The 25,381-nt window shown below is 43.2% G+C and overlaps 1 protein-coding gene across 4 annotated transcripts in view; it reads left to right on the forward strand.

Annotated features, from left to right (window-relative positions):
* tarbp1 (TAR (HIV-1) RNA binding protein 1) overlaps positions 1-25,381 on the forward strand; it is a 161,228-nt gene that overhangs the window by 128,532 nt on the left and 7,315 nt on the right. For 3 of the 4 annotated variants that reach the window (XM_052013185.1, XM_052013187.1, XM_052013189.1), the window contains one exon: positions 5,970-6,106. In XM_052013185.1, the coding sequence (XP_051869145.1) occupies positions 5,970-6,106 (137 nt within the window). Of the gene's footprint in view, positions 1-5,969; positions 6,107-16,837; positions 16,966-25,381 lie in introns of those variants that run through there. The other variant, XM_052013186.1, reaches the window with a different exon arrangement.

The raw sequence follows: 25,381 nt of genomic DNA on the forward strand, positions 1-25,381 counted from the left end.
TAGTTCCAAAAGTGAACAGCTCAGCTGCAGATATGATATTTTGAAAGTGATTAGTAAAACCCTCTGGTGGAATAGGGGTGGGAATTAGTAAAACTGCCAAAACTGCACATTCTATTTTCGTATCCATAAAAATGCATAGTTAATGATGTAGCTGTTATGGCATACTTGGCGTCTGCAACATCTCATTCAGGAAGCATCACTCAGAACTGAAACAAAAACAGAAAATGTTGGAAGCTCTCATCAGATCAAGCAGCATCTGTGGAGAGAGAGAAAGAGACAGAGCCAGCCTCTCCACAGATTCTGCTTGACCTGCTGAGAACTTCCAGCATTGTTTTTTGTATTGGTATTGGTTTATTATTGTCACTTGTACCGAGGTACAGTGAAAAACTTGTCTTGCATACCGATCGTACAGGTCAATTCATTGCACAGTGCAGTTGCATTGAGTTAGTACGGAGTGCACTGAGGTAGTACAGGTAAAAACAATAACAGTACAGAGTAAAGTGTCACAGCTACAGAGAAAGTGCAGTGCAATTAGGTGCAAGGTCACAACAAGGTAGATCGTGAGGTCATAGTCCATCTCATTGTATAAGGGAACCGTTCAATAGTCTTATCACAGTGGGGTAGAAGCTGTCAAGTCTGGTGGTACGTGCCCAAGGCTCCTGTATCTTCTACCCGATGGAAGAGGAGAGAAGAGAGAATGTCCCGGGTGGGTGGGGTCTTTGTTTGGGCTTTGCAGCATTTGTGATTCTTACCTCCAACTGCTCAGACCTGGTTTGTCAAGACTTAGTTTTGGCTTGTCTCTCTGTTGACTTTAAATGCCAAGGCTTTAATACAATGGGCTGATTAGTGTAAATGGGTAAAAAGGTCAGTATGGATGTGGTGGGCTGAAGGGCCTATTTCTGTGCTGTGTGACTCAATGACTTGCTGATGTTAAGTGTAATACTTGATTATTATTATATATGTTCATGGAAATTATACATCTGCTTTTAGGTGTATATTTGAAAGTGCTGAAGCTATTTCACAAGAAGCTTAACTATTAGGTTTTATCGGTCTGTCAGTATCAGGCAAGTATCTGAGTGAGATTTAGGTTGAGCAAATGCAATACAAGAGGTGATAATTCAACAGAAAAATTGGACTGAAATATCAAATAATTTTACATTATAATTATTTTTGACAAATATTAACTTATTAAATAATAGATTAGATAAATGCCCACACTTGTAATCCATGTGTTGTAATCATTTCTAAATAATCTACGTTGTATGTCCCATGTAACTTGCTGTTATATTTCTGAGAGGCACAATGCCAGTATTTGTAGCTTTCTCCTTTTCCACCTATTAGCTCGGTAATTTGCATTTAGTTGATTCTGCAGTGTTCAGCCTCTGGAGGCTCTGTTAGGTTTCCTACTTGAGTGAGTGCTTCATTTGTGTGTTAGTGACTGACAGCACACTCATACATATGTTGGTGCTCTGATTCCTCTGGGTAATCTATCTTTGAGAGCTGTGTTTAGAGCACTTAGATCTTCAGTTTGGAAAAAAACCTCTCCTTTTCTGTTAGTACCGGGGCAGCATTATTGCCCATCCCTAGATGCCCTTGAGATGTTGGTGATGAGCCACTGCCTTGAACCAATGACATCCTTCCGGTGAAGGTACTCCCATTGAGCTGTAGAGATGATTGTCCAGGATATGGGTCCAACAATAATGAAAGATCAGTGATATATTTGCAAATCAGGATGGTGTGTAACTTTGTGGGAAACCCATAGGTGGTGAATTTTCCATGCTCCTGCTGCCTCGACCTTGGTGGTGGAGGTTGTGGGTTTTAGAGGTGCTGTGGGAGTAGCCTAGATGGGTGCGTACTATTTTGTAGATGGTACACACTACATTGTGTGCAGGCAAAACCTTGGACTTTCTTATAGATCATGCAGCAATGGTTATCGTTCTGTATTGTATATATTTCTAGATATCGGTGAATAGTTATTCTTTTGAAGAGAGCTCTCGCTATTTGTACGTTAGTTCTTGAGGTATCCACTTACGAAGGAGAAAATCCATACTAGCTTGTTTTCTGTGGAATGAACAAAAAATTACAAAGAAGTAAGCCCAAATATTGAAGGATTTAAATAAATTTAAATGACAGAAAAGCAGAAGAAGCCTAGAGTGGAGTACAGATACCAGCATGGATTGATTGGGTGACATGTTTCTCTGCTGTATGTCCTCTGTATCTAATCTGATCTAAATAATTTCCATGATGTTATTGTACATCATATGTCATAATAATCAAGTATTACACTTAACATCAGCAAGTCATTGAGTCATACAGCACAGAAATGGGCCCTTTAGCCCACCGACCATCCATACCGACCTTTTTACCCATCTACACTAATCAAAGATGCCATATTACAATTGGATAGGGCATTGGTGAGATCATTGCTTGATTATTGTGTTGTTCTGGTCTCCTCTCACAGGGAAGGATACCTTTGCTATATATTGCGGCTGCAGGAAAGGTCAACCATACTAGTTCCTAGGATGGCACTTGAGTAGGCTAGGCCTCTATTCTCTGGAATTTCGAAGAATTAGAGGTGGCCTCATCAAAATGTTTATAAAGTACTTAGAGGGCTTGACTGGGTGGATTTGGGGAGGATGTTTCCCCTGATTGAGGAGTCAAGAACGAGGACTCTCAAAATAAGGAGTAGGCCATGTGGAACTGAAATGGAAAATTGTTCACTCGAAGGTGGTGAATATTTGGAATTCTCTCACTTGAAATGCAGTGAAAACTCAGATCATAAATTGATAGGTTTCTGGGAATTAAAGGATCAAGGGATATGGAGGTAAGGCAGGCAAATAGTGTCTGTGGTAGAAGATAAATCCATGATCTTGTTGAATGGTGGGTCAGATTTGAGGGCTGAACAGCCTTCCCTTGCTCTTGTTTGTCAGGTTCTTATGGAACAACTGGGACTTAAAGCCTTTAACTTATTGAAATCTCAATATGTTGCTCGGATAGGAGACCAAACACTTGGTTAAAGTGGTGTCTTTAAGGAGCACCTTAAAGGAGTGGGTTTATGAGGGCACTCCAGAACTTGGGGCCAAGGCAATGGAATGCCAGTGGTGCAGTGACTAAAATCAGGATTGTTCAAGGGATTCTCACCACGGCAGCTGGGGAATTTAAATAGTTAATTAAATAACCGGGCAGTTAGTTCAGAAGAGCTAGTCATCCAATTGGTGACTTTGAAATTAACAGATTGCTGTAAAAATCCATCTGATTCATTTCAGTCTGATTGGGAAGGAAATTTGTTGTTGTTGTTCAGTCCGGCATGTTAGTGATTCCAGTGGGATAAAGCTTTCTCCTAACCGGCCCCTGAATTGCTCTAGCAAGGCGCTCAGTTCAAAGGCACCTACGAATGGGCCATAAATGCTGCCTTCATCAATGAAGTCCCTTCATCTGTGAATGAATTTTAAAAATCCGGAATTGAAAGTGTGCAAAGATCTCCTAGAGGAGATGTAACCTTGCCAGGTAAAAATATATTTGTAACCACATATCCTGAAATATTTGGACCAGGTCCTAATGCAAGAGAAGTACCAATGAAAATGTTAAATCTATATTCTTATTTAATGACACTCACCTGGCTTGTAAACAATAGATAAAATAAGCATTTGTGAATCATCATGGAAGTGACTTAGTGGCATCACCAATTATCAATTTTTCAATTTTCAAAAAAATTAAATCCTTTGATACCCATTCAAAGTGCACTGAGTAGGAGCCAGACTTGCAGCTGCTTACAACTCTTCAATGCAGAGTTGGTGAATTGTGATAACCACACTGAAATAAATAACTAATGTTGGATGGCAAGGCATTCCATTGGAAAAACCTGCCAAGTAGTGCCACTTATCTTTGCTCTTCCAGTCATCAACCTAAATACTGGGAGATATTTCCTGATCTGTACAAGAAAGCGAGGTATGACCTTCAGAAAGCTATAAGGGATGCGAAGAGGCAATACCAACTCAAAATAGAGTCCCTGACCAGCCGCCAGTTATGGCAGGGCTTACATGCCATAACAGGCTACAAGACGAAGTCAGGCTGCATAGTTAACAACTTCGCATCCCTTCCTGATGAACTTAACGCATTCTATGCACGTTTTGAACAAAAAGGAAGTGGATTGTCACCATCCACTCTGACAGCCACCAACGCAGCTGAACCTGTGATCACAGTGGAGGACGTAAGATCAGTCTTCTGGAGAGTGAGCACGAGGAAAGCACCTGGCCCAGATGGTGTCCCGGGCCGCGTGCTCAGATCTTGTGCTGATCAGCTGGCAGAAGTATTTGCGGACATATTCAACCTCTCCCTGCTTCAATCTCAGGTTCCCTCCTGTCTTAAGAAGACCACTATCATTCCGGTACCAAAGAAAAGCAAGGTAACATGCCTCAATGACTACTGACCAGTGGCTCTGACATCCACCATCATGAAGTGCTTTGAGAGGTTGGTCATGGCACGCATCAACTCCAGCCTCCCAGACAACCTGGACCCATTGCAATTTGCCTATCGCCGAAACAGGTCTACAGCGGATGCCATCTCCCTGGCCCTTCACTCAGCTCTGGAGCATCTTGACAGTAAAGACACTTATGTTAGACTGTTGTTTATTGACTACAGCTCTGCCTTCAATACAATAACACCAAGCAAGCTTGTCACCAAACTCCGAGACCTAGGACTCAACATCTCCCCCTGTAACTGGATCCTTGACTTTCTAACAAACAGACTGCAATCAGTGAGGATAGGCAGCAATTCCTCCGGCACGATTATTCTCAACACTGGTGCACCCTGAGCCCTCTACTCTACTTCCTATACACTCATGACTGTGTGGCCAGATTCTGCTCTAGCTCCATCTACAAGTTTGCAGGCCGTATCTCAAACAGTGATGAGTCGGAGTACAGGAGGGAGATAGAGAGCTTAGTGGAATGGTGTCATGACAACAAGCTTTCCCTCAATGTCAACAAAACAAAAGAGCTGATCATTGACTTCAGGAAAGGGGGCGGTGTACATACACCTGTCTACATCAATGGTGCTGAGGTCGAGAGGGTTGAGAGCTTCAAGTTCCTGGGAGTGAACATCACCAACAACCTGTCCTGGACAAACCACGTGGATGCCATGGCCAAGAAAGCTCACCAGCGTCTCTACTTCCTCAGGAGGCTAAAGAAATTTGGTTTGTCCCCTTTGACTCTCACCAACTTTTACCGATGCACCATAGAAAGCATCCTATCAGGATGTATCACGGCTTGGTATGGCAACTGCTCTGCCCAAGACTGCAAGAAGCTGCAGAGAGTTGTGGACACAGCCCAGCGCATTATGGACACCACTCTCCCCTCCTTGGGCTCTGTCTTTACCTCTCGTTGTCTTGGCGTAGCAGCCAGCATAATCAAAGACCCCACCCACCCGGGACATTCTCTCTTCTCTCCTCTTCCATCGGGTAGAAGATACAGGTGCCTGAGGGCACGTACCACCAGACTTAAGGACAGCTTCTACCCCACAGTGATAAGACTATTGAACAGTTCCCTTATACAATGAGATGGACTATGACCTCATGACCTCACGATCTACCTTGTTGTGACCTTGCACCTTATTGCACTGCACTTTCTCTGTAGCTGTGACACTTTACTCTGTACTGTTATTGTTTTTTGTACCTGTACTACATCAATGCACTCTGTACTAACTTAATGTAACTGCACTGTGTAATGAATTGACCTGTAAGATTGGTTTGTAAGACAAGTTTTTCACTGTACCTCCGTACAAGTGACAATAATAAACCAATACCAATACCAATAGATGTAATTTACCTTGGACATGGGGACTACATTTGAAGAAAGGTGAAACATTTGTGTAGTCTGCCACTAAAGAGTGAAACAGGATGGGTAAGTCACCTGCAAATTATGTCCCCAATATAGGCTCTATAGTTCTTTATCTTCAATCTCTTCGTTTTGCAGGTGAGACCTGATCAGCTGGTTGACTACCTGCAGCAGAAGAAAACTGAGGGGCACACGATCATTGGAGTGGAACAGACGGCCAACAGCCAAGATCTTGCTCACTATAGTTTCCCAGATAAAACACTGCTGTTGCTCGGGTAAGTCACATGTACCCCAGATAGCCATATATTGAGCTGATGAGTTTATCAGGTTGTGGTCTTCTTGCTTGTGATTGAAGAACAAAAAGAACACTATAAAAGGGTAATTGAGCAACCCTTTTATACATCTACATATGGAACGAATGTGTTAACCTTGGTGTAGATTGGTGTATCTAGAAATGAGCCCAGTTTACTTTGCCAGTCATATTTCTTTGTGTAATTTTCAACTCTTGGTTTGAGTGGGTTTCCTCCGGGTGCTCCTGTTTCCTCCCACATCCCAAGGACATACGGGTTGGTAGGTTAAATGGCAACTGTAAATTGCCCCCATTGTAGGTGAGTAGTAGAATCTGGGGGGTGTTGGGGAGAATAGGTCACAGGGGAAATTAAGATAAGGTAAGATATCTTTATTAGTCACATGTACATCAAAACACACAGTGAAATGCATCCTTTGCGTAGAGTGTGCTGGGGGCAGCCCGCAAGTGTCGCCACGCTTCCGGCGCCAACATAGCATGCCCACAAATTCCTAACCCGTACGTCTTTGGAATGTGGGAGGAAACCGGAGCACCCAGAGGAAACCCAGCAGATGTGGGGAGAACGTACAAACTCCTTACAGACAGTGACCAGAATTGAACCCGGGTCGCTGGTGCTGTGATAGCGATACGCTAACTGCTACACTACTGTACTGCCCCTCATTTAATGGGGGAATGGGATTGCTCTGTAAACTGCCATAAATTTGATGGGCTGATTGGCCTTGTATGTCGTAAGGAAGTAAGGAAGTATTTCAACCGTATGACAATTTCATTCCTGATTTTTTAAAGTTATTTTTTTGCACAGTGCATATAACCCAGCAAAAGCGGAGACTATAGAAGTCTTAGGCCTTGCAGTAGCTGTAAGTCACCTTCTTTCAGTCCCAAGCATAGAGTCCCATAAAGACACTCAAGTCTTAGGAGGCTCTTGGGCAATTCCCCCTGGGATTCTGGGATCAGCCAGGAAGCCACTATCCTGTTGATATAGGCAGCTGGTAGGCAGAAAGCCCATGAAGAAGTTGCAGGTTAAGTCGTGTGAAAGTATAGAACCTGCTCCTGGCACCCACTATTCTACTCTGGTAGAGCTGATGCTGGAGGTTTCTGACTTGACAGCCCTGGCACTTGGGCTGTGACCAAAGCTTGTGTTTGAGGGGAGTTTTGCCTTTTCTTTCTTCTCACAATCATCGCAACTGGTGCTGTTAATGGAATAAATTTGCCTAGACGTGGCTTTTCAGTCAGAAAATAACCAGGATGACTTAAGGTTTGATCACCTTTCCTTGCTGAGTTAGCTGATCTCAGCTGGGGTAGTGGCAGAGAAGCCGCAAGATTAGAGAAGAGAAAATCACCACTGGAGTTTTTGTTCTTTACTAGAGCTTCTGAACTTGACTGAGACTATGGTAGGATCAGACTCACCTCTGGCATCCCTTTATGTCCACAGTGGTCCAGATTTTGCTTGAGGCAAAGAGACTGTGCTCTCCAGTGGCCTTGGGATATTGGCTAGCGGAGAAGTTGCCCACAAAGATCTCACCCGCCCCAGAGCCTGGATTTCTGTTATTCTGGTGTGGTTTAAGATTCAGCACCCTCTAAGGAAGAACTTGTAGTTTGCAGGTTGCAGGCAGGATGATCAGGAATTAGAGTCATAGAGCTATACAACACAGCAACAGGCCCTTTGGCCCAATTGGTCCATGCTGACCTAGATTCCCATTTAAGCTAGTGTCATTTACCCATGTTTGGCCCTTATCCCTGTAAACCTTTCCAATCCACGTACCTGTCCAAGTACCTATTAAATGTTGTTATTGTACCTGCCTCAAACACTTCCTCTGGCAGCTCATTGCATCTACTGACCACTCTCTGGGTGAAAATGTTGCCCCTCAGGTACCTATTAAATCTCTTCCCTCTCACATTAAACCCTTGTCATGTAGTTCTTGATTGGATTGAAGAAGTCCCTTACGCAGCAGAGATTACGATTTACATTTTAATGATTATCTGGAAAGCGAAATTAAAAGAAAAAAAGCATTAGGGATAAAAGGAGAAGCTGGGCACTCTAAAGATATATTTTTAATAACTTCAAATGCTTTTTTGAGAGTTCACATTAGTAGAATTAGCCTTTCAGTGCCAGAATGGCAGTTCACCGGTAATTATCACCGTGACATCTAAAAACTCATTTAATCTGAATCAAACAAGGTTTAATATTTTTGTACGATTTTACGTATGCACTAAAAGTTGAAGTTTGCATCAAAAGACTGATACTGATTGCATCTACTAAAATGCACCTTGTAGAGCTTGTGGATTTTAGTATTTAGTTGCACATGTGGATGGATGTTAGGTGTTTCTGTCTATTTTACACAACTCTGGTAGTAAAGTGCTAACTGTTCTGCTTTCGTTACAACTGCAAATTCTAGGCCATTATCTAAAAGCCTTTCACTCCTGAGGCTCATGTAATTACTGCTATGTTTGCTGAAATATACTCTGGATAGAAAACTGGCAGCATTTGAAGCAAGTTAGCAATGTGAGATTGGCACACTAGGCAGTGCACATTGCCAGTCTGCCCTTGAGCAACATCTGGGTCATTGGGAGACAATGACCACCAATGGATTATTAGTTCAGGGTGAGGTGTGGTGTGGAGGTGGTTGAAGAGGAATGCTCCAGTGGGAAAGTTTAGGATCTTGACAATAAGTTGTGTGAAAAGTCAGCACAGTTTTCTGGTCCAGTATTATTAGAGGTTAGATCAGGTACACACCCTGATGATGGCTGTAGGGCTGGCAGGCAAGATTAGGTCACCAATGGCTTCTGGAGTTGTGGAGCACAATGCTGCATTCTGGATCTGGAAACAAAGATAATTACTGTTTTCAAATAAAATGCATCGTCCGCTTCTCTTCACAGCTCACAGAATTTCTGAACTATTGACTTATTGCTCTGCTCAGCAGGAATGTAGATAATTGCATGTACTTGAGATTCCATGTGGTGTTTCCAGCCAATACATACACACAGTCAGTGTCATCCAATACCTTCAGAGGACAGACAACCTCTTAGCAAAAGTTAAAAGGGCATCGACCCATTCCACTGGGTGGATTGCTACATTGTCTTACTTTGGTATCGTCACAGAGAAAGTGCTGCCCTGTTGTAGGTGTAAGATGTAACCCAAAGCTCCTGTCTGCTTTTGGGTCCTGTTGTTAGAATGGTATTTTGATGAAGAGCAGCAAATTTATCACCAGTATTCCTGGGTGTGAACATCACCAACAGCCTGTCCTGGTTAAATCACATAGATGCCACAGCCAAGAAAGCTCACCAGCACCTCTACTTCCTCAGGAGGCTAAGGAAATTTGGTTTGTCCCCTTTGACTCTCACCAACTTTTACCGATGCACCATAAAAAGCATCCTATCTGGTTGTATCACGGCTTGGTACAGCAACTGCTCTGCCCAGGACCACAAGAAGCTGCAGAGAGTTGTGGACACTGCCCAGCGCATCACGGACACCAGCCGCCCCTCCTTGGACAGTCTTTGCCTCTCGTTGTCTTGGTGAAGCAGCCAGCATAATCAAAGACCCCACCCCCCCGGGACATTCTCTCTTCTCTCCTCTTCCATCGGGTAGAAGATACAGGAGCCTGAGAGCACATACCACCAGACTTAAGGACAGCTTCTACCCCACTGTGATAAGACTATTGAACGGTTCCCTTATACAATGAGATGGACTATGACCTGACAATCTGCCTTGTTGTGACCTTGCACTTTCTCCGTAGCTACGACACTTTACTCTGCACTGTTACTGTTTTTACCTGTATTACATCAGTGCACTCTGTACTAACTCAATGTAACTGCACTGTGTAATGAATTGACCTGTACGATTGGTTTGTAAGACAAGCTTTTCACTGTACCTCGGTACAAGTGACAATAGTATACCAATTACCCTTCATTGGCATTTCTTTAAAAAGTAGGAGCTTACTGTGCATAAATTGGTTGCCTCTTTTCTAACATCAGAATGAAAACTTTGTTAACTACAGAATCTCTTGAGGTGGTGATTGCCTTTATCTGTGGCTATTTTGAGCCAAGCTTTTACTTTTTTTTAATTTGAATGTAATAGCATTGTTGATACCAGCCAACCTGCAAAAAATCATCTGGAGACCTTTGAATCTGTGTATCCTACATTAAGTTCCCACCCAGCTTCAATGTCATAAGAGTACAGCATAGAAACAGGCCTTTCAGCCCACCATTCCTATGCCAACCAACATGCCTATCTATACTCATTCCACTTGTCTGCATTGATTCTGGATCCCTCTACGCCCGGCTCATTCAAGTATCAGTTCAGATACCTCTTAAGTGTTGTTACTGCTCCTTCCTCCACCACCTCCTCTGGCAGTTCATTCCAGATACCAACTACTCTTTGTGTGAAAAATTTGCCTATTAGATCCCCCTTTAAAACTCCTCCCTCTCACCTTAAGCCTGTGCCCTCTGGTTTTAGACTCCCTTACCATGGGGAACAGAGTGGCTATCTACCCTATCTGTGCCTCTCAGAGACTTGTACAGCACAGAAATGAGCCCACTGGTCCATGCCAACCAAGGTGCCTACCTGAGCTAGTCCCATTTGTCTGTATTTGGCCCATATCCCCCCAAACCTTTCCTACCCATGTACCTGTCAAAATATCTTTTAAGTGTTGTAATTGGACCCGCCTCTACACTTTTGGCAGCACATTCCATATACCCTCCACTCTCTGTGAAAAACTTGCCCCTCTGGTCTCCTTTCAATCTTTCCCCTCTCACCTTAAACCTACGCCCTCTAGTTTTAGACTCCCCTACCTTGGGAAAAAGACTGTGACCATCCACCTTACCTCTGCCCGTCATGATTTTATAAACCTCTATCAGGTTATCCCTCAGCCTCCTGTGCTCCAGGGGAAAACAGTCCCAGCTTATCCAGTCTCTCCTTATAACTCAAGCCCTCCAGTCCTGGCACCATCCTGGTGTATCTTTTCTGCACCCTATTTAGCTTAATCACATCCTTCCTGTACCTAGGTGACTAGAACTGCATACAATACTCCAGGAGCAGTCTCACCAACATCTTGTACAGCTGTAATGTGACACCCTGAACTCTTGTACTCAATGCACTGTCCAATGAAGGCAAGGTGCCGTATGCCTTCTTCATCACTTCGCCTACCTGTGTCACCACTTTCAGAGGACTTTGTACTTGTGCCCTGAGGGGTCTGTTCTACAACACTCCTCGGGGCCATGTCATTCACTGTGTATGTCCAGCCCCAGTTTAACTTCCAAAATGAATCACTTTCCCAGTTGATGCAGATCCTGTTGTAACCTTGGACAACCTTCTTCACTGTCCACCACACCGCCAGTTTTGGTGTCATCTGCAAACGTAATAATCGCGCCACCCTCGTTCTCATACAAATCATTAATATGGATGACAAACAACAGGGGATGCAGCACCGATCCCTCCGGACTACCACTGGTCACGGAACTCTATCGTGTCACCGCCTTTGCTCCAAGCAAAACAGATGCAGCCTATCTAACCTAATCTCCCACCTTGATAATTCAAGCCCTTCAATCCAGGCAACATCCTTGTGATTCGTTTCTGCACCCTCTCTAGCTTAATCATGTCCTTTCCATCTGTTTCAGCAACATTTTATGATGCAGCTGTAAGCAGAGTAGAATTAGAAAATTTGTCAACCAATATGATAAAAACTAAAGGTTGATAATTACATTTTAGCCATCTTTTAACTTGCACTCAACTCAGAAATTGTACATTATATAAATATTGCTGTACTGGTTTCTTCTTTGTTTGTCCTTAGATTGGCAGTTTCAGGTTCTAGCCAACCATTACAGACCTTGTAAACCAGATAAGACAGGCACCTGCTGTTTCACAGCTGTGCATCTCCAATATGTATTTAACTTCCTGTTTCTATACTGAGCTTATCTCCAACAGTGGCAATTGTATCCTGGAAATGTTAGGTTATGTCATTAATTCTTTCAATGGATTACTACTTAGAAGTGCTCTGGGCTTTTACACTGAAGTGATTGTGCATCATAGAATTGTTGATATGCAAAGTAAACAATGTGTAAAATTTAGTTAAAATCTCAACTGATAACATGATCTTGGTCAGGGTTGTGAATTAATGTTATTGTCAAAGGAATTACCTCAGTGGTAGCAGATGAACCAATTGAAGAGTAATGCATTCAAACAACAGATGGTGACAAGGTGTCTTTCTTTGTACCTTTTATGCATGCATTTTTCTGGGCTAAAATATAAGAAACCACCACCTGGAAGAAATCATTCTGCAGGTTGTATTCCAATGAGTTGGGGTGGAAATTGATGAAAACGAGGTGTGCAGTCTTAGTTTGGGGGAACCAAGTATACTGCACCCATAAGGATTATAGCATTTCTCTTGAGCTAACAGCATTTACTGCTGTGGGAGGGTGGGGTATGTGGATCTGAAGGGAAGAAATTAAGACTTATCAAAGAAGGTGAGACCTTTTAAGATCAATCCTTAAAGAAAATCCTCTTGTACTGTGCACCAAGTAATGTTAATAATATTAATTATGAAATAGTTTTTAACTTTCTTATTATGCCAGTGTCGGTACTTTACACTCTTGTACGATAGCTGGTGAGCTTTTTCTGGCAGAAAAGTTGTCATTAACAAAGATCCCTGCGTGCGCGTGTGTGTGTGTGTGTGTATATACATAGAGAGAGAGAGAGAGACACACACACTTTGAAGTGTAAATAATTGTTTGAAGTGTTTCTCTCTCTTAGGTAAAACTTAAGCAGTTGATTATTAAAATATAGATATTAATTAAAATAGAAAATAATTATACAGCATTGTGTTTTGGAATCATTTGCAAGGAAGCTAATCAAGAGTCCTGTCATAGGATAAAGGTAATTCGAATATCCCGATGCGTCATAGAAAATTGTGCTCGTCATTCCACATTCTGTGGAAACTCCCTTGAGCTAATCATCTGTTAGTTACAAATCGAACCATGGCTTTTGAAGAAAGCTGAGATTTATTACTTAAAATATTGATATGTAGCCGGGCGCGGCGTATTTCCGAAGAAAAACTCGGAGACGAGAAGGTCGGATTCATAGCACATTTTACTTCTTCAGGACAAAAACACGCGCACGCCAAAGTACCCGAGAGCCTCTCCGGGCCCAGGTGGGGCAGATGTGACATAAGGTTCCCACCGGAAGGCCCGCCCTGTGGTTCATTCACGACGTGCTCCGCCGATGGTGGTTCAAGTCCCGTGTGTACGGGCCGCTACACACCCCCACCCCCCCCAGCCCGAAACGTCCATCGGGGGTGTGGGGCTCCCAGTCTGTGTGTCCCACTTGGGTGGCCTGCCTCTCTGGTGCGGTGTGGGTACCCTCACTGGTTGCTCGATGTCCAAATGCGCCGGTTTGAGGCGGTCCACTGTAAAAGTCTCCTCACGGCCACCCACCTCCACGACACACGTAGACCCGTTGTGCTGGATCACCTTGAAGGGGCCTTCGTACGGCCGCTGTAGGGGTGACTTGTGCATGCCCCTGCGAATGAAGATGTACTCGCAATCCCGGAGGTCCTTAGGGATAAAGGATGGTGTAGTGCCGTGCCTGGAGGTCGGCATTGGTGCCAGGGTCCCTACCTTGTCCCGCAGCCTCGTCGGCACCTCTGCCGGCGTCCCTGATGGACCTCGGGCCTCTGGCACGAACTCGCCCAGGACCGTCGGGGGGTGCCGTAGACCAACTCCGCCGAGGAGGTGCATTCCATTTTGTTGATGATTGAGACAGATTAATGGGATACTAATTAGCCAGGTTAAATTTGCCCTACGTCTCGTGAAAGGAATATATTTAAACGAGTTCCCACCTTGTGGGTAGGTGACAATGCTGTACCTTGGCTAATAGGTGTTGCTGCTTTTGGAGAGCATGTTTTGAACTAGAGTGTTGCCAAGGCCTTTAGAATTTATCGTAACCAGTGTGCTCAGCTGTTTCTTGATATCACAAGGAGTGAAGATTGGCTTCTGTAATGGTGGGACTGGCAGATGAATCATTGACTGTGAGCTTCTGGCTGAGGGAAAGCTAACTAACTAGTATTAATCAATAACAGAAAGTACATCTACATCCTATCTAATTAGCTGGAAGAAAATTTGCTTGATATTTTGTATATATTTTGACTGATTGCAAGAAATCTTATCATAAATTTGTTTTACATAAAACCATGTGACAGAACATATAAACCCTTTGCATTCCTTTTAATGTTTGGGCAATGATTACAAAGGTGTTTTTTTTTTAGAAATTGTGACTTGTCCAGAGAAATTCCATCTAGAAATTGGCAATGATATTTAAATAGGAGCTGATATCAAATAAATATTTCAAACACCAATGACTCAATAACCTAATGAGAATGCTCAAGCCACACATCAATATTTTTATCACTTGCACTGAGTTTTATGGAAGGAGTACACGACTTTGTATTTAACACCGTCACTGAATAAATAGTTAAGATAATGTCATCAACAGAATTAGCTCATAAATGTGTTAACTTTTGCCCGCGTAAGTCTCAGCTCTCTTTAAACATCAAGATACTGGGCTGAATTGTGGGGACAATAGAAACAACAATTCTGGTTATATATGGTAATGCTGTGGTATTTATAAAGAGTATTCTCAATAATAGTACAAGTTCACTCCCCTGCTGTTCTTTGCTATGACCTTATCTCAACATCATGCTGTAGTGCACCCCACAGCTGGCTATGGGTGGCAGAAGCAAAATACAACCAGTATGCTGTAACTCTGAAATAAGTGCTTAAAATGAGCCCATGTTTCCAGTGGGGCAGGGGACAGTGATCGGCTGACCAAACCTTACAGCAGGTCAGTGACCAACATGGGTTTTTATGACCGTCTGATAGTTTCATGGTCACCAGTACACATAGTTCCTTCGCTTCCTCATTTACTCGATCAGCTGGATTTAAATTCCCCAGCATCCGTTGTTGAGTTTGAACAGGTCAAGAGTAGAAACCTGTCTGGACATCAGTAGGTGATGCTGCTGGATCCATACTTCTACCCCACCCTCGTACCTTTCAGTGTTGTTTCCTGGTCCAGCACAGCTAACCCACTGTGAACCCAGCACTGGACCTTCCTAGTTAGGGTGTTTCAACTCAAACCGGTCAATAGTTGTGATATTGAAATCGATTTTTATTATATTAGCCCATTGTACGTGAACACCCACCGAATGATACAAGAGTTCATTAAAGAACTTAACCCAAAAGGAAGCCAACAATGAATGCAAGATTCCCATTAAGTTGACAAGAAACTTTCACAAAGAAAGCCCTCAAAACTTATAGAAAAACCACTAAGAACTCATATTAACCATGACACAACCAATATTAAGCAAGATTGCTAATGACACCTTAAGCACTTGGCTAGGAATAACCATCAGAAACTGTGGTACGTGGTACCAAGCCCCTCATTTTGGTTGACTACTCCAAGATTATATTTGGAGCTGGTTGGAACAAAACTGGAACCAGAGCAGAAACAAGGGCATGAGCTGGGGAACTCCTGTGTGCACTGATTATTGGGTGCTGGGAGCTTTGCAAAGCTCATTGCTTTTATTGGTATTGGTTTATTATTGTCACTTGTACCGAGGTACAGTGAAAAACTTGTCTTGCGTTCCGATCGTACAGGTCAATTCATTACACAGTACAGTTACATTGAGTTAGTACAGAGTGCATTGAGGTAGTACAGGTAAAAACAATAACAGTACAGAGTAAAGTGTAACAGCTACAGAGAGAGTGCAGTGCAAGTAGACAATAAGGTGCAAGGTCACAACAAGGTAGATCGTGAGGTCATAGTCCATCTCATTGTATAACGGAACCGTTCAATAGTCTTATCACAGTGGGGTAGAAGCTGTCCTTGAGCCTGGTGGTACAGGCCCTCAGGCTCCTGTATCTTCTACCTGATAGAAGAGGGAAGAAGAGAGAATGACCCAGGAGGATGGGGTCTTTGATTATGCAGGTGAGTGAAAGGCAAGATTAGCAAGAAAGGGCCCTACATTTCCTTGCAACGAGTGGTGAAACACTCCACAAACCTCTCAGACCTCTAGTAATTCTCCTCAAATTAAGAATTTCAGTGGTTGCCTCTGGCCACATTGTTACCACATGCCAGGTTTCACAGGTGGGATTGCCACTGGCCTCCCACAGACTGAAATAATAACTACACTGTGATGCAGTTGGACCACTCCTTTCACTCCTGAAGTATCCCCCCACTTTAATTCTGGTGCGTGCAGAGACAAAATTGAGGTTTAAGGGTACGTCAAATAATCTTAGATTCAGCTTTACATTCAAACTATTTTTGTCCACTAAGGATATTATCTCTTCCCCATTAACAAATATTTTTAAAATATGTACTCTCAACATTTTGGTGAACTGTTAACTGCCTGGATCAAGATGCCCTGCTTCAGAAGGTGTTTGTTCGGAACTGGGCTAATCAAATGCAACATTCATTTGTTGCATGGCTGCAGGTTCTGTGACATTTGCCATCTGCTCCATTCCTACCTGACTCATTTGTCACCAGGTTAAAGGTTTAACAATCTGCACAGCTGCTCAACGCCCTTACGACTTAGTGCAGTCTCCCGCAGATGTCAAACTCAGCCACAGTTCCCAAGTGTAAATGAACAAAGTATATGGTTTTGTCTTTCAGGAGTTTAACTAACAATTTTGAAATGAATGTGCTTTTTTCAAGCAATAACTTTGGATTTATGGCCTGCTGCCTTACTAATGCTTGTTTAAAAGTGCATCCATGGACATCGATCATACTTCTGTCGTCAGTCAAAGTAGGGAGTAGAATTTGAGCACTGTATTCACTAGGAATCATGAAGAAATCCTGCTATTTACTGACCTCTGCATTCAACAAATCCAAATGCTGTCATAGTCAATGCCACCTTATGGAAACAAAATTCACTCAAGAAAGGCGCTAAGAAAGAAGGGTTCCATCCAGTGGCTCCTCCTCACTCAACCATCCGTAAGCAACCTACTCAAACATTCTGCTGCCTATCTTTACTTCTGTGCTTTCTTGGCTTGTAGTCAAGCAAGATTTTGGTAATAAAATTATATCTCCTGTGTTTAAATCCCTCCACTGCTTTGTCTATCTCAAGCTCTGTAATCTCCTCAACCCCATAACTCATTGCAGTGTCTGTATTCCACAATTCTGGTCTCTTGCTTATCCTCAAATGTAATGGCTACATTGGTAACCACACCTTCAGTAATGAAGAGCCTATGCTCTGAAATTGCCTCCTTGAATGGAGACGCAGGAGACTGCAGATGCTGGAATCCGGAGCAACAAACAATCTGCAGGAGGAACAGTGGGTTGAGCAGCATCTGTGGGGGAAAGGAACTGTCGATGTTTCAGGTCGAAACCCTGCATGTTGCTGTTCCTTCAGCAGATTGTTTGTTGCCTCCTTAAATGCCTTCCTATGTTTGAAACTATTCAATGTTTTAATGAAACATTTTTTAAAATTGTTTACTGTATATCTCAATTTTAATTTGCATTAGTTTAGTGTTTAGTAAGAGTTTGTTGCAATAGTTAAACTGTGGGTTCCTAACTTCAGATGTATTGCTTTCAATTTGCTAAATATTCAAAGAGCAGTTCCCTAAAACCCAGCTCTTTGAAGAAGCTTTTGGACATTTGTTCTAACGTCTCCTCATGTGGCCGAGTGTAGGATGTTGTTTGATAGTAGATCTGTGAAGTGACTTGGGATGTCTCACGACATTATAGATGCTTCAGAAACTCGTTGCTGCTGTGTTATAGCGACTAATATTCTGAACTTTTCCTCTCCTCCATGTTAAATGCCAAACACAGAATCCTGTGTTCTGTTCTTATAATCTGCACTGTGTTGACTTCTAGGGCTGACTTTAATTCTACCTGCCCAAGGGTGGGTGAAGTCACCAGGGTTAGTTACCCACAATGTCTGAATGCTGCATTTTTAATGTGCTCTACTAAACAGGCAGAAAGAACACCTGGCTTTGTGTTGCAAGTCTCCCCTCCACACCACCCCCCCCCCCCCCCCCCCCCCCCCCGGCATGATTAGAACCTGATTTTAAGTTGGGTAACCGCAGAGACAAACAGTATACATCACTGCTGCCTTCGCCAACCTTGACCGTGCAGGTTGTCATGAAAACCCATCTGCTAATAAAGGCCAATATACCATTTGGCTTCTTAATGGTCTGCTGCAGCTGCATCTCATCTCTCAGTGACTTGTGTATAAGGACGCCAGGTTCCTGTGAACATCAACATTTCCCAATCTCTCACTATTTAAAAAGTACTCCAGGTTTTAGCTTTGTGCACCAAAGTGCATGACCTCACGCTTTCCACATTATATTCCATCTGCTGTGTTCTCACCCAGTGCATGTATATCTCCCTATTCACAACCCCACTTACTTTCTGTCATCAGCAAATTTGGAAATACATTTATTAACACAGATTGTGCATATCTGTGGTCCAAGCATTGATCCCTGCAGTAGTCACAGCCTGCCAATCTGAGAAAGATCTCTTTATTCCCACCCTTAGCTTTCTGTCTGACAACCAAGACTTAATCCATATCAGTATATTATGCCCAATTCCATGTGCTCTATCCTTGTTGACCAACCTCCTGTGGGGGACCTTACTGAAAGCCTCAGAATCAGGTTTATTATCACTGACTTGTATGTTGTAAAATTTGTTGTTTTGCAGCAGCAGTACAGTGCAAAGACATAAAATTACTATAAAATACAAAATATAAATACATAGAGCAAAAAGGAATAATGAGGTAGTGTTCATGGACTGTTCAGAAATCTGATGGCAGAGGGGAAGAAGCTGTTCCTAAATCACTGAGTGTGGGTCTTCAGGCTACTGTACCTCCTCCCTGATGGTAGTAATGAGAAGAGGGCATAACCTGGATGGTGAGGGTCCTTCGTGATGAATGCCACTTTCTTGAGGCGCCACCTCTTGAAGGTGTCCTCAGTGGTGGGGAGGGTTGTGCCCGTGATGGAGCTGGCTGAGTCTGTAACCCTCTGCAGCCTCTTGTGATCCTGTGCATTGGAGCCTCCATACCAGACGGTGATGCAATCAGTCAGAATGTTCTCCACCGTACATCTATAGAAATTCGCAAGAGGCTTTGGTGATATACCAAATCTCCTCAAACTCCTAATGAAGTAGAGCCATTGGTGTGCCTTCTTTGTGATTGCATCAATGTGTTGGACCCAGGCCAGATCCTCTGAGATGTTGACACCCAGGAACTTGAAGCTGCTCACCCTTTCCACCGCTGACCCCTCAATGAGGACTGGTGTGTGTTCTCGCAACTTCCCCTTCCTGAAGTCCACAATCTGTTCCTTGGTCTTGCTGACGCTGAGTGCAAGGTTGTTGTTGCCTCTCACTGATAATTTAATATCTTCTGATAATTTAACCATCACACCCACGTTCCACCTAATCAACTCTACCTGTTACGTCCTCAAAAATAAACTCCAATTGATGAGTCAAAGTTGATTTTCCTTTTATTAATTCCACACTGCCTCTACTCATTCCTATTATTCCTTTCGAGGTATCTGTTATTAAAGATTCAGTAAAGCTTTTTGCATTCTCCCTCATACTGATATTAGGCTAATAGTAATTCCCTGTTTTCTCTTAAATGGTGGGGTCACATTTGCTAACCTCCAATCCACAGGAACAATTCCAAGATCTATAGATTTTGAAGATGATTAGCAGAGCATCCACCATCTCTGAAGCCACCTCTTTCAAAACTCTGGGATTTAGATCTTCAGGTCCTCGGGATTTATCAGCTTTCAAACTCACCAATTCCTATCTAGTTTTATTTTACTCATAACAACTTCCTTCATTTCCTCATTCTCGCTTGACCCTTGACTCATTTGTATTTCTGGCAGGTTTTTGTCTTCTTTCATGAAGATTGACGCAAAGTATTTGCTTAATTTCTCTGCATTTCCTTGTTCTTCATTATAGGGGCACTGTATTTTCCCTCACTTGTTCTTTTTACATATCGAAAAAAAAGCTCTTACAGTTGAGCTCCAAGTTTCTCACTAATTTACCCTTACATTATATTTTCCCTCCATCAATTTCTTATAGTTATAGAAATATACAGCACAGAAACAGGCCCTTCGGCCCAACTACTCCATGCCAGTCGAGATGTCTATCTGAGCTGATCCCATTTACCTGTGTTAGGCCTATATCCCTTTCCTATCCATGTATCTGTCTAAATGTTTTTTGAAGTGTTGTGACTGTACCCTCCTCTACCACTTCCTCTGGCAGCTTGCTCCATGCACCCACCATCCTCTGTGTGGAAAGGTTTCCCCTCAGGTCCCCTTTAAATCTTTCCCCTCTCACCTTAAATCTATGCCCTCTAGTTTTAGACTCCCCTACCCTGGGGAAAAGACTGTGACCATCCACCTTATCTATGCCCCTCATGATTTTATAAACTTCTGTACGGTCACCCCTCAGCCTCCTTCACTCCCCAGCCTATCCGATCTCTCCTTATAACCCAGCCCCAGCAACATCCTTGTGAATCCTTTCTGCATCCTTCCTATAGCTGGGCGGCCAGACTGCACACAATTCTCCAAGTGCAGTCTCTCCAATGTCTTGTACAGTTGTAACATGACATCCCAACTCTTGTACTCGGTGCCCTGACTGATGAAGGCAAGCGTGCCCACCACCTTGTCACCACTTTCAGGGAACTATGTACCTGTACCCCTAGGTTTTTCTGTTCTAAAACACCTCCTTGAATCCAACCATATGGTTTTTGACTCACTTTACTGGCAGCTGGTTGTAAGATTTGTTGACCTGCATGTAGGCCTGTCTCAACAATGCATGCACAGTGCTGGTTACTTGTATTTTCAACAACTTCACAACTTTCTGAAGTGCATGGTCATTGGCTGCAAATAATTGTACCTTATAGGACCATAACCTCGCCTAATATCAGTAACTCAAAAACTTGGGGACATAAATCTACCAAGACAAGTGTGCATTATGCGACCTTATTGCTTGCAAAGGAATCTTTTGGGACCTGTACTTAAAACAGAAAAGAACAGGATGCAAGTCATGAACTTCATTTGTCTGCCTTGTGGTATATTTTGACTGATGACAGAAGCATCAATTTAGTTTTCAATTTGGCCTTTATGGCCTTGCTTCAGGCTCCCAGCAGATTCGACTGTGCAGTGAAATATCCACCTGTACCTGCTTTGTGATCACAGAGAACATTTCACATCTAGATTTAAAATAGCAGAACCAGGAAACGACCGAAGATCTGTGCTATCTGTGTCTCAGTCTGCAGAAAGAATAACAATGCTATGACATTTAGAGATAAAGGAGGAGGTAGTGTCAGGTCTCTTAAAGAGCATTAAGTCCCCAGGGCCTGATGGGATATACCCCAGGTTATTGAGAGAGGCAAGAGATGAAATTGCTGGAGCCTTGACCAATATCTTCATGTCCTCTCTAGCCACAGGTGAAGTCCCAGAGGACTGGTGAGTAGCTAATGTTGTTCCATTATTCAAGAAGGGAAACAGAAATAACCCTAGTAACTATAGACTGGTGAGTCTCACGTCAATGGTAGGGAAGTTACTGGAGAGGATACTTAGGGATAGGATTTATGAGCATTTGGAAAACCATGGCCTAATTAGGGACAGTCAGCATGGCTTTGTGCAGGGCAAGTCATGCCCTACTAACTTGATTGAGTTTTTTGACGAGGTGACGAGGGTGATTGATGAAGGTAGAGCTGTGGATGTTGTCTACATGGATTTTGGTAAGGTGTTTGACAAGGTCCCTCATGGGAGGCTCACCCAGAAGACTAAGATGCATGGCATCCAAAGTGAGTTGGCCATTTGGAATCAGAACTGGTTTGCCCATAGAAGACAGAGGGTAGTGGTCGATAGGACTTATTATAGCTGGAGGTCTGTTACTAGTGGCGTTCCTCAGGGATCCGAACTGGCACCTCTGCTGTTTGTGATGTATATAAATGACCTGGATGAGAATGTAGATGGGTGGGTTAGTAAATTCGCAGATGATACAAAAATCGGTGGTGTTGTGGATAGTGTAGAAGATTGCAAAGGGATAGAGTGGGATATAGATCAGCTGCAGATATGGTTGGAGAAATGGCAGATGGAGTTCAACCCGGCCAAATGTGAAGTGTTGCATCTTGGGAGATAAATGTCTTATATCTTATGTTATATCTTATTTATTAGTCACCTGAACATTGAAACACACAGTGAAATGCATCTTTTTGCGTTACTGAGAATGTGCTGGGGGCAGTTCGCAAGTGTCACCACTCTTCTGGCGGCAAATGTAAAGAGACTGTACACTGTTAGTGGCAAGACCCTTAACAGTGTTGATGAGCAGAGGGAGCTTGGGGTCCAAGTTCATAGCTCCCTGAAAGTGGCTACACGGGTTGATAGGGCGGTAAAGAAGGCATATGGCATGCTTGCCTTCATAAGTCGAAGCACTGAGTTCAAGGGTCAGAAAGTTATGCTGCAGCTTTATAAAACTTTAGTTAGGCTGCAGCTGGAGTATTGCATTCAGTTCTGGTCGCCCCATTATAAGAAGGATGTCAAGCCTTTGGAGAAGGTGCAGAAGAGGTTTACCAAGATGCTGCCTGGATTAGAGGGCATGTGCTATGAGGAGAGGTTGGACAAAGTTGGGTTGTTTTCTCTGCAGCAATGGAGGCTGAGGGGAGATCTGATAGAGGTTTATAAGATTACAAGAGGCATAGATAGAGTAGACAGCCAGTATCTTTTCCCCAGGGTTGAAATGTCTAAAACCAGAGAGCATGTATTTAAAGTGATAGGGGTAAGTTCAAAGGGGATGTTCAAGAGGGCAAGTGGTTTACCCAGAGAGTGGTGGGTGCCTGGAATGCACTGCCTGGGGTGGTGATGGAGGTAGATACGATCGGGGCATTCAAGAAGCTCTTAATTAGGCACATGAATATGAGGGAAATGGTAGGATTGTGGAGGCAGGAGGGATTAGTTTAGTTGGGCATTTTATTACTAATGTAATTGGTTCGGCCTCCAAAGGGCCTGTTCCTGTGCTGTTTTATGTTCTAATACTGCTTTTCCTCTCATGGTGTTTGGTGTTCAGAGGTGTGGAAGTCCTGCTTCAGTTTTATAGAGCTTTGGTCAAGGTTATTAAATGGGGAGGTGCATCAGAACAAATTGTTGGATCTCCAACTCATCTGGGAGTCTGAAAAAAAAGTGTCTAGATGGTTACTGCATTGGTTTTAATTGCCAAAAAAAGTCCCTGGATGTGGGGAAGTTTCCATTAGATTGGAAAATAGCAAATGTAACTCCTTTTATTCAAAAGGAAAGAGAGGCAGAAAGTTAGAAAAAATACTTGCCCGTAAATTTCAATTTCAGTCCTGATGCCGGGTCTCAACCAAAACCAGCAACCATCCCTCTGCCTCTGCAGATGCTGCTCAATCCACTGAATCCCTCCAACAGTTTGTTCTTAGCGGCCATTCATTCCATCCTATCTCTACTAGTCCTTCAGTCGACATGCAATTAACCTCTCTGCCCTGCTCTTTCCCCTTCAAATATTAAAATTTCATTTTTAAAAAGCTGTTGCCATTTGACATCACAGGCACCCATGTCTCTCCTTTGGTTCGGAGACTAGGGAGTTTGCCACTCTGTGTGAGGGGGGCATAAATTTATAAATCTGCTATGATATCTATCACAATCCCTTGTGTGATCACAGTCTTTCCCTCACTAGACTGTTGGAGCAGCTTTCCGTTCGAAGCATCCCAGGTTCACAGAGAAAACCAAAAATCAGCCAATAAGGCGAGCCTCCCGATCTCAGTGTTCAGTTCCGATTGCCCAGCTCTAGGAGGGGTATCATTAAGCTGGAGTTACTGGGACTGGAGAGCTTGAGTTATAAGGAAAGGCTCGATAAGCTGTGACTTTTTTCCCTGGAGTATAGGAGAGTGAGGTGTATAAAATCATAAAGGGAATAGATAAGATAGATTGTCACAGTCTCTTTCCCAGGGTAGTGGAGTCTAAAATAGACGGCACAGGTTTAAGGTGAAGGGGGGAAAGGTTTAAAAGGGACCTGAGGGACAATGTTTGGTATGTGGAAGGAGCTGCCAGAAGAAGCTGTAGAGATGGGTGCAATTAGAATGTTTAAAAGACATTTGGACAGGTAAATGGATAGAAAAGGTTTAGAGGGATATGGGCTAAAAGCAGAAAATGAGACCAGCTTAGATATCTAGATCGACATGGATGAGTTGGGCCAAAGGGCATGTTTCTGTATAACTCTGTGACTCTGTCTCTCTTCTTCTGGTATCCCCACATCCCCACTGTTGTAGCAAATCTATCTTTCATGATTTCATGGGTGTTCACTCTGCTAATTCATGTCATTTTGGTGTCTCGATCTTCCTAGTAACCATCTGAAATTTTAAATTTCCTTTTCCTATTTTATCAGTGTCCTCCCCTCCATCTGGTTTAAAGCAATATTCTGCATTTGCCATTTCCATATAATCTACAATTTATGATCAATATCCCCTTATGCTTAACTAGATAAGGAATTCCAGTCCCAGGCAACTGAACATTTTATTGTATTTGATATTTTCTTCCTAACTAAAAACAGCAACTAAAACAAAACTGTAACCAAGTTCAGGTATGACAAATCTGAAAGACAAAATCCAGCTGTGACTTGAATGCTTCAAGTCAGGAGTGATGACTTTTTTAATTCGGTGTTTGTTCCTGGGATGTGGACTCGGTGCCCAGATCAGCACTTACTGCCCTCTCACTGATTGACCCTACTTTGAATGACTTGCCATTTCAGAAGCCACTAACGAGTTGGTAGGTATTGGTATGGGTTTATAATTGTCACTTGTACCGAGGTACAGTGAAAAACTTGTCTTGCACACCGATCGTACAGGTCAATTCATTACACAGTGCAGTAGAGTGCATTGAGGTAGTACAGGTAAAAACAATAACAGTACAGAGTAAAGTGTAACAGCTACAGAGAAAGTGCAGTGCAATAAGGTGCAAGGTCACAACAAGGTAGATCGTGAGGTCATAGTCCATCTCATCGTATGAGCGAACCATTCAATAGTCTTATCACAGTGGGGTAGAAGCTGTCCTTAAGTCTGGTGGTACATGCCCTCAGGCTCCGTGTCTTCTACCTGATGGAAGAGGAGAGAAGAGAGAATGACCCGGGTGGGGGGGGCGGGGGGGGGGTCTTTGATTATGCTGGCTGCTTCACCAAGACAACGAGAGGTAAAGACAGAGTCCAAGGAGGGGAGCCTGGTGTCTGTGA

This window comes from Pristis pectinata, chromosome 3 (genome assembly GCF_009764475.1).
Source record: "Pristis pectinata isolate sPriPec2 chromosome 3, sPriPec2.1.pri, whole genome shotgun sequence".
Classification (NCBI taxonomy): domain Eukaryota; kingdom Metazoa; phylum Chordata; class Chondrichthyes; order Rhinopristiformes; family Pristidae; genus Pristis; species Pristis pectinata.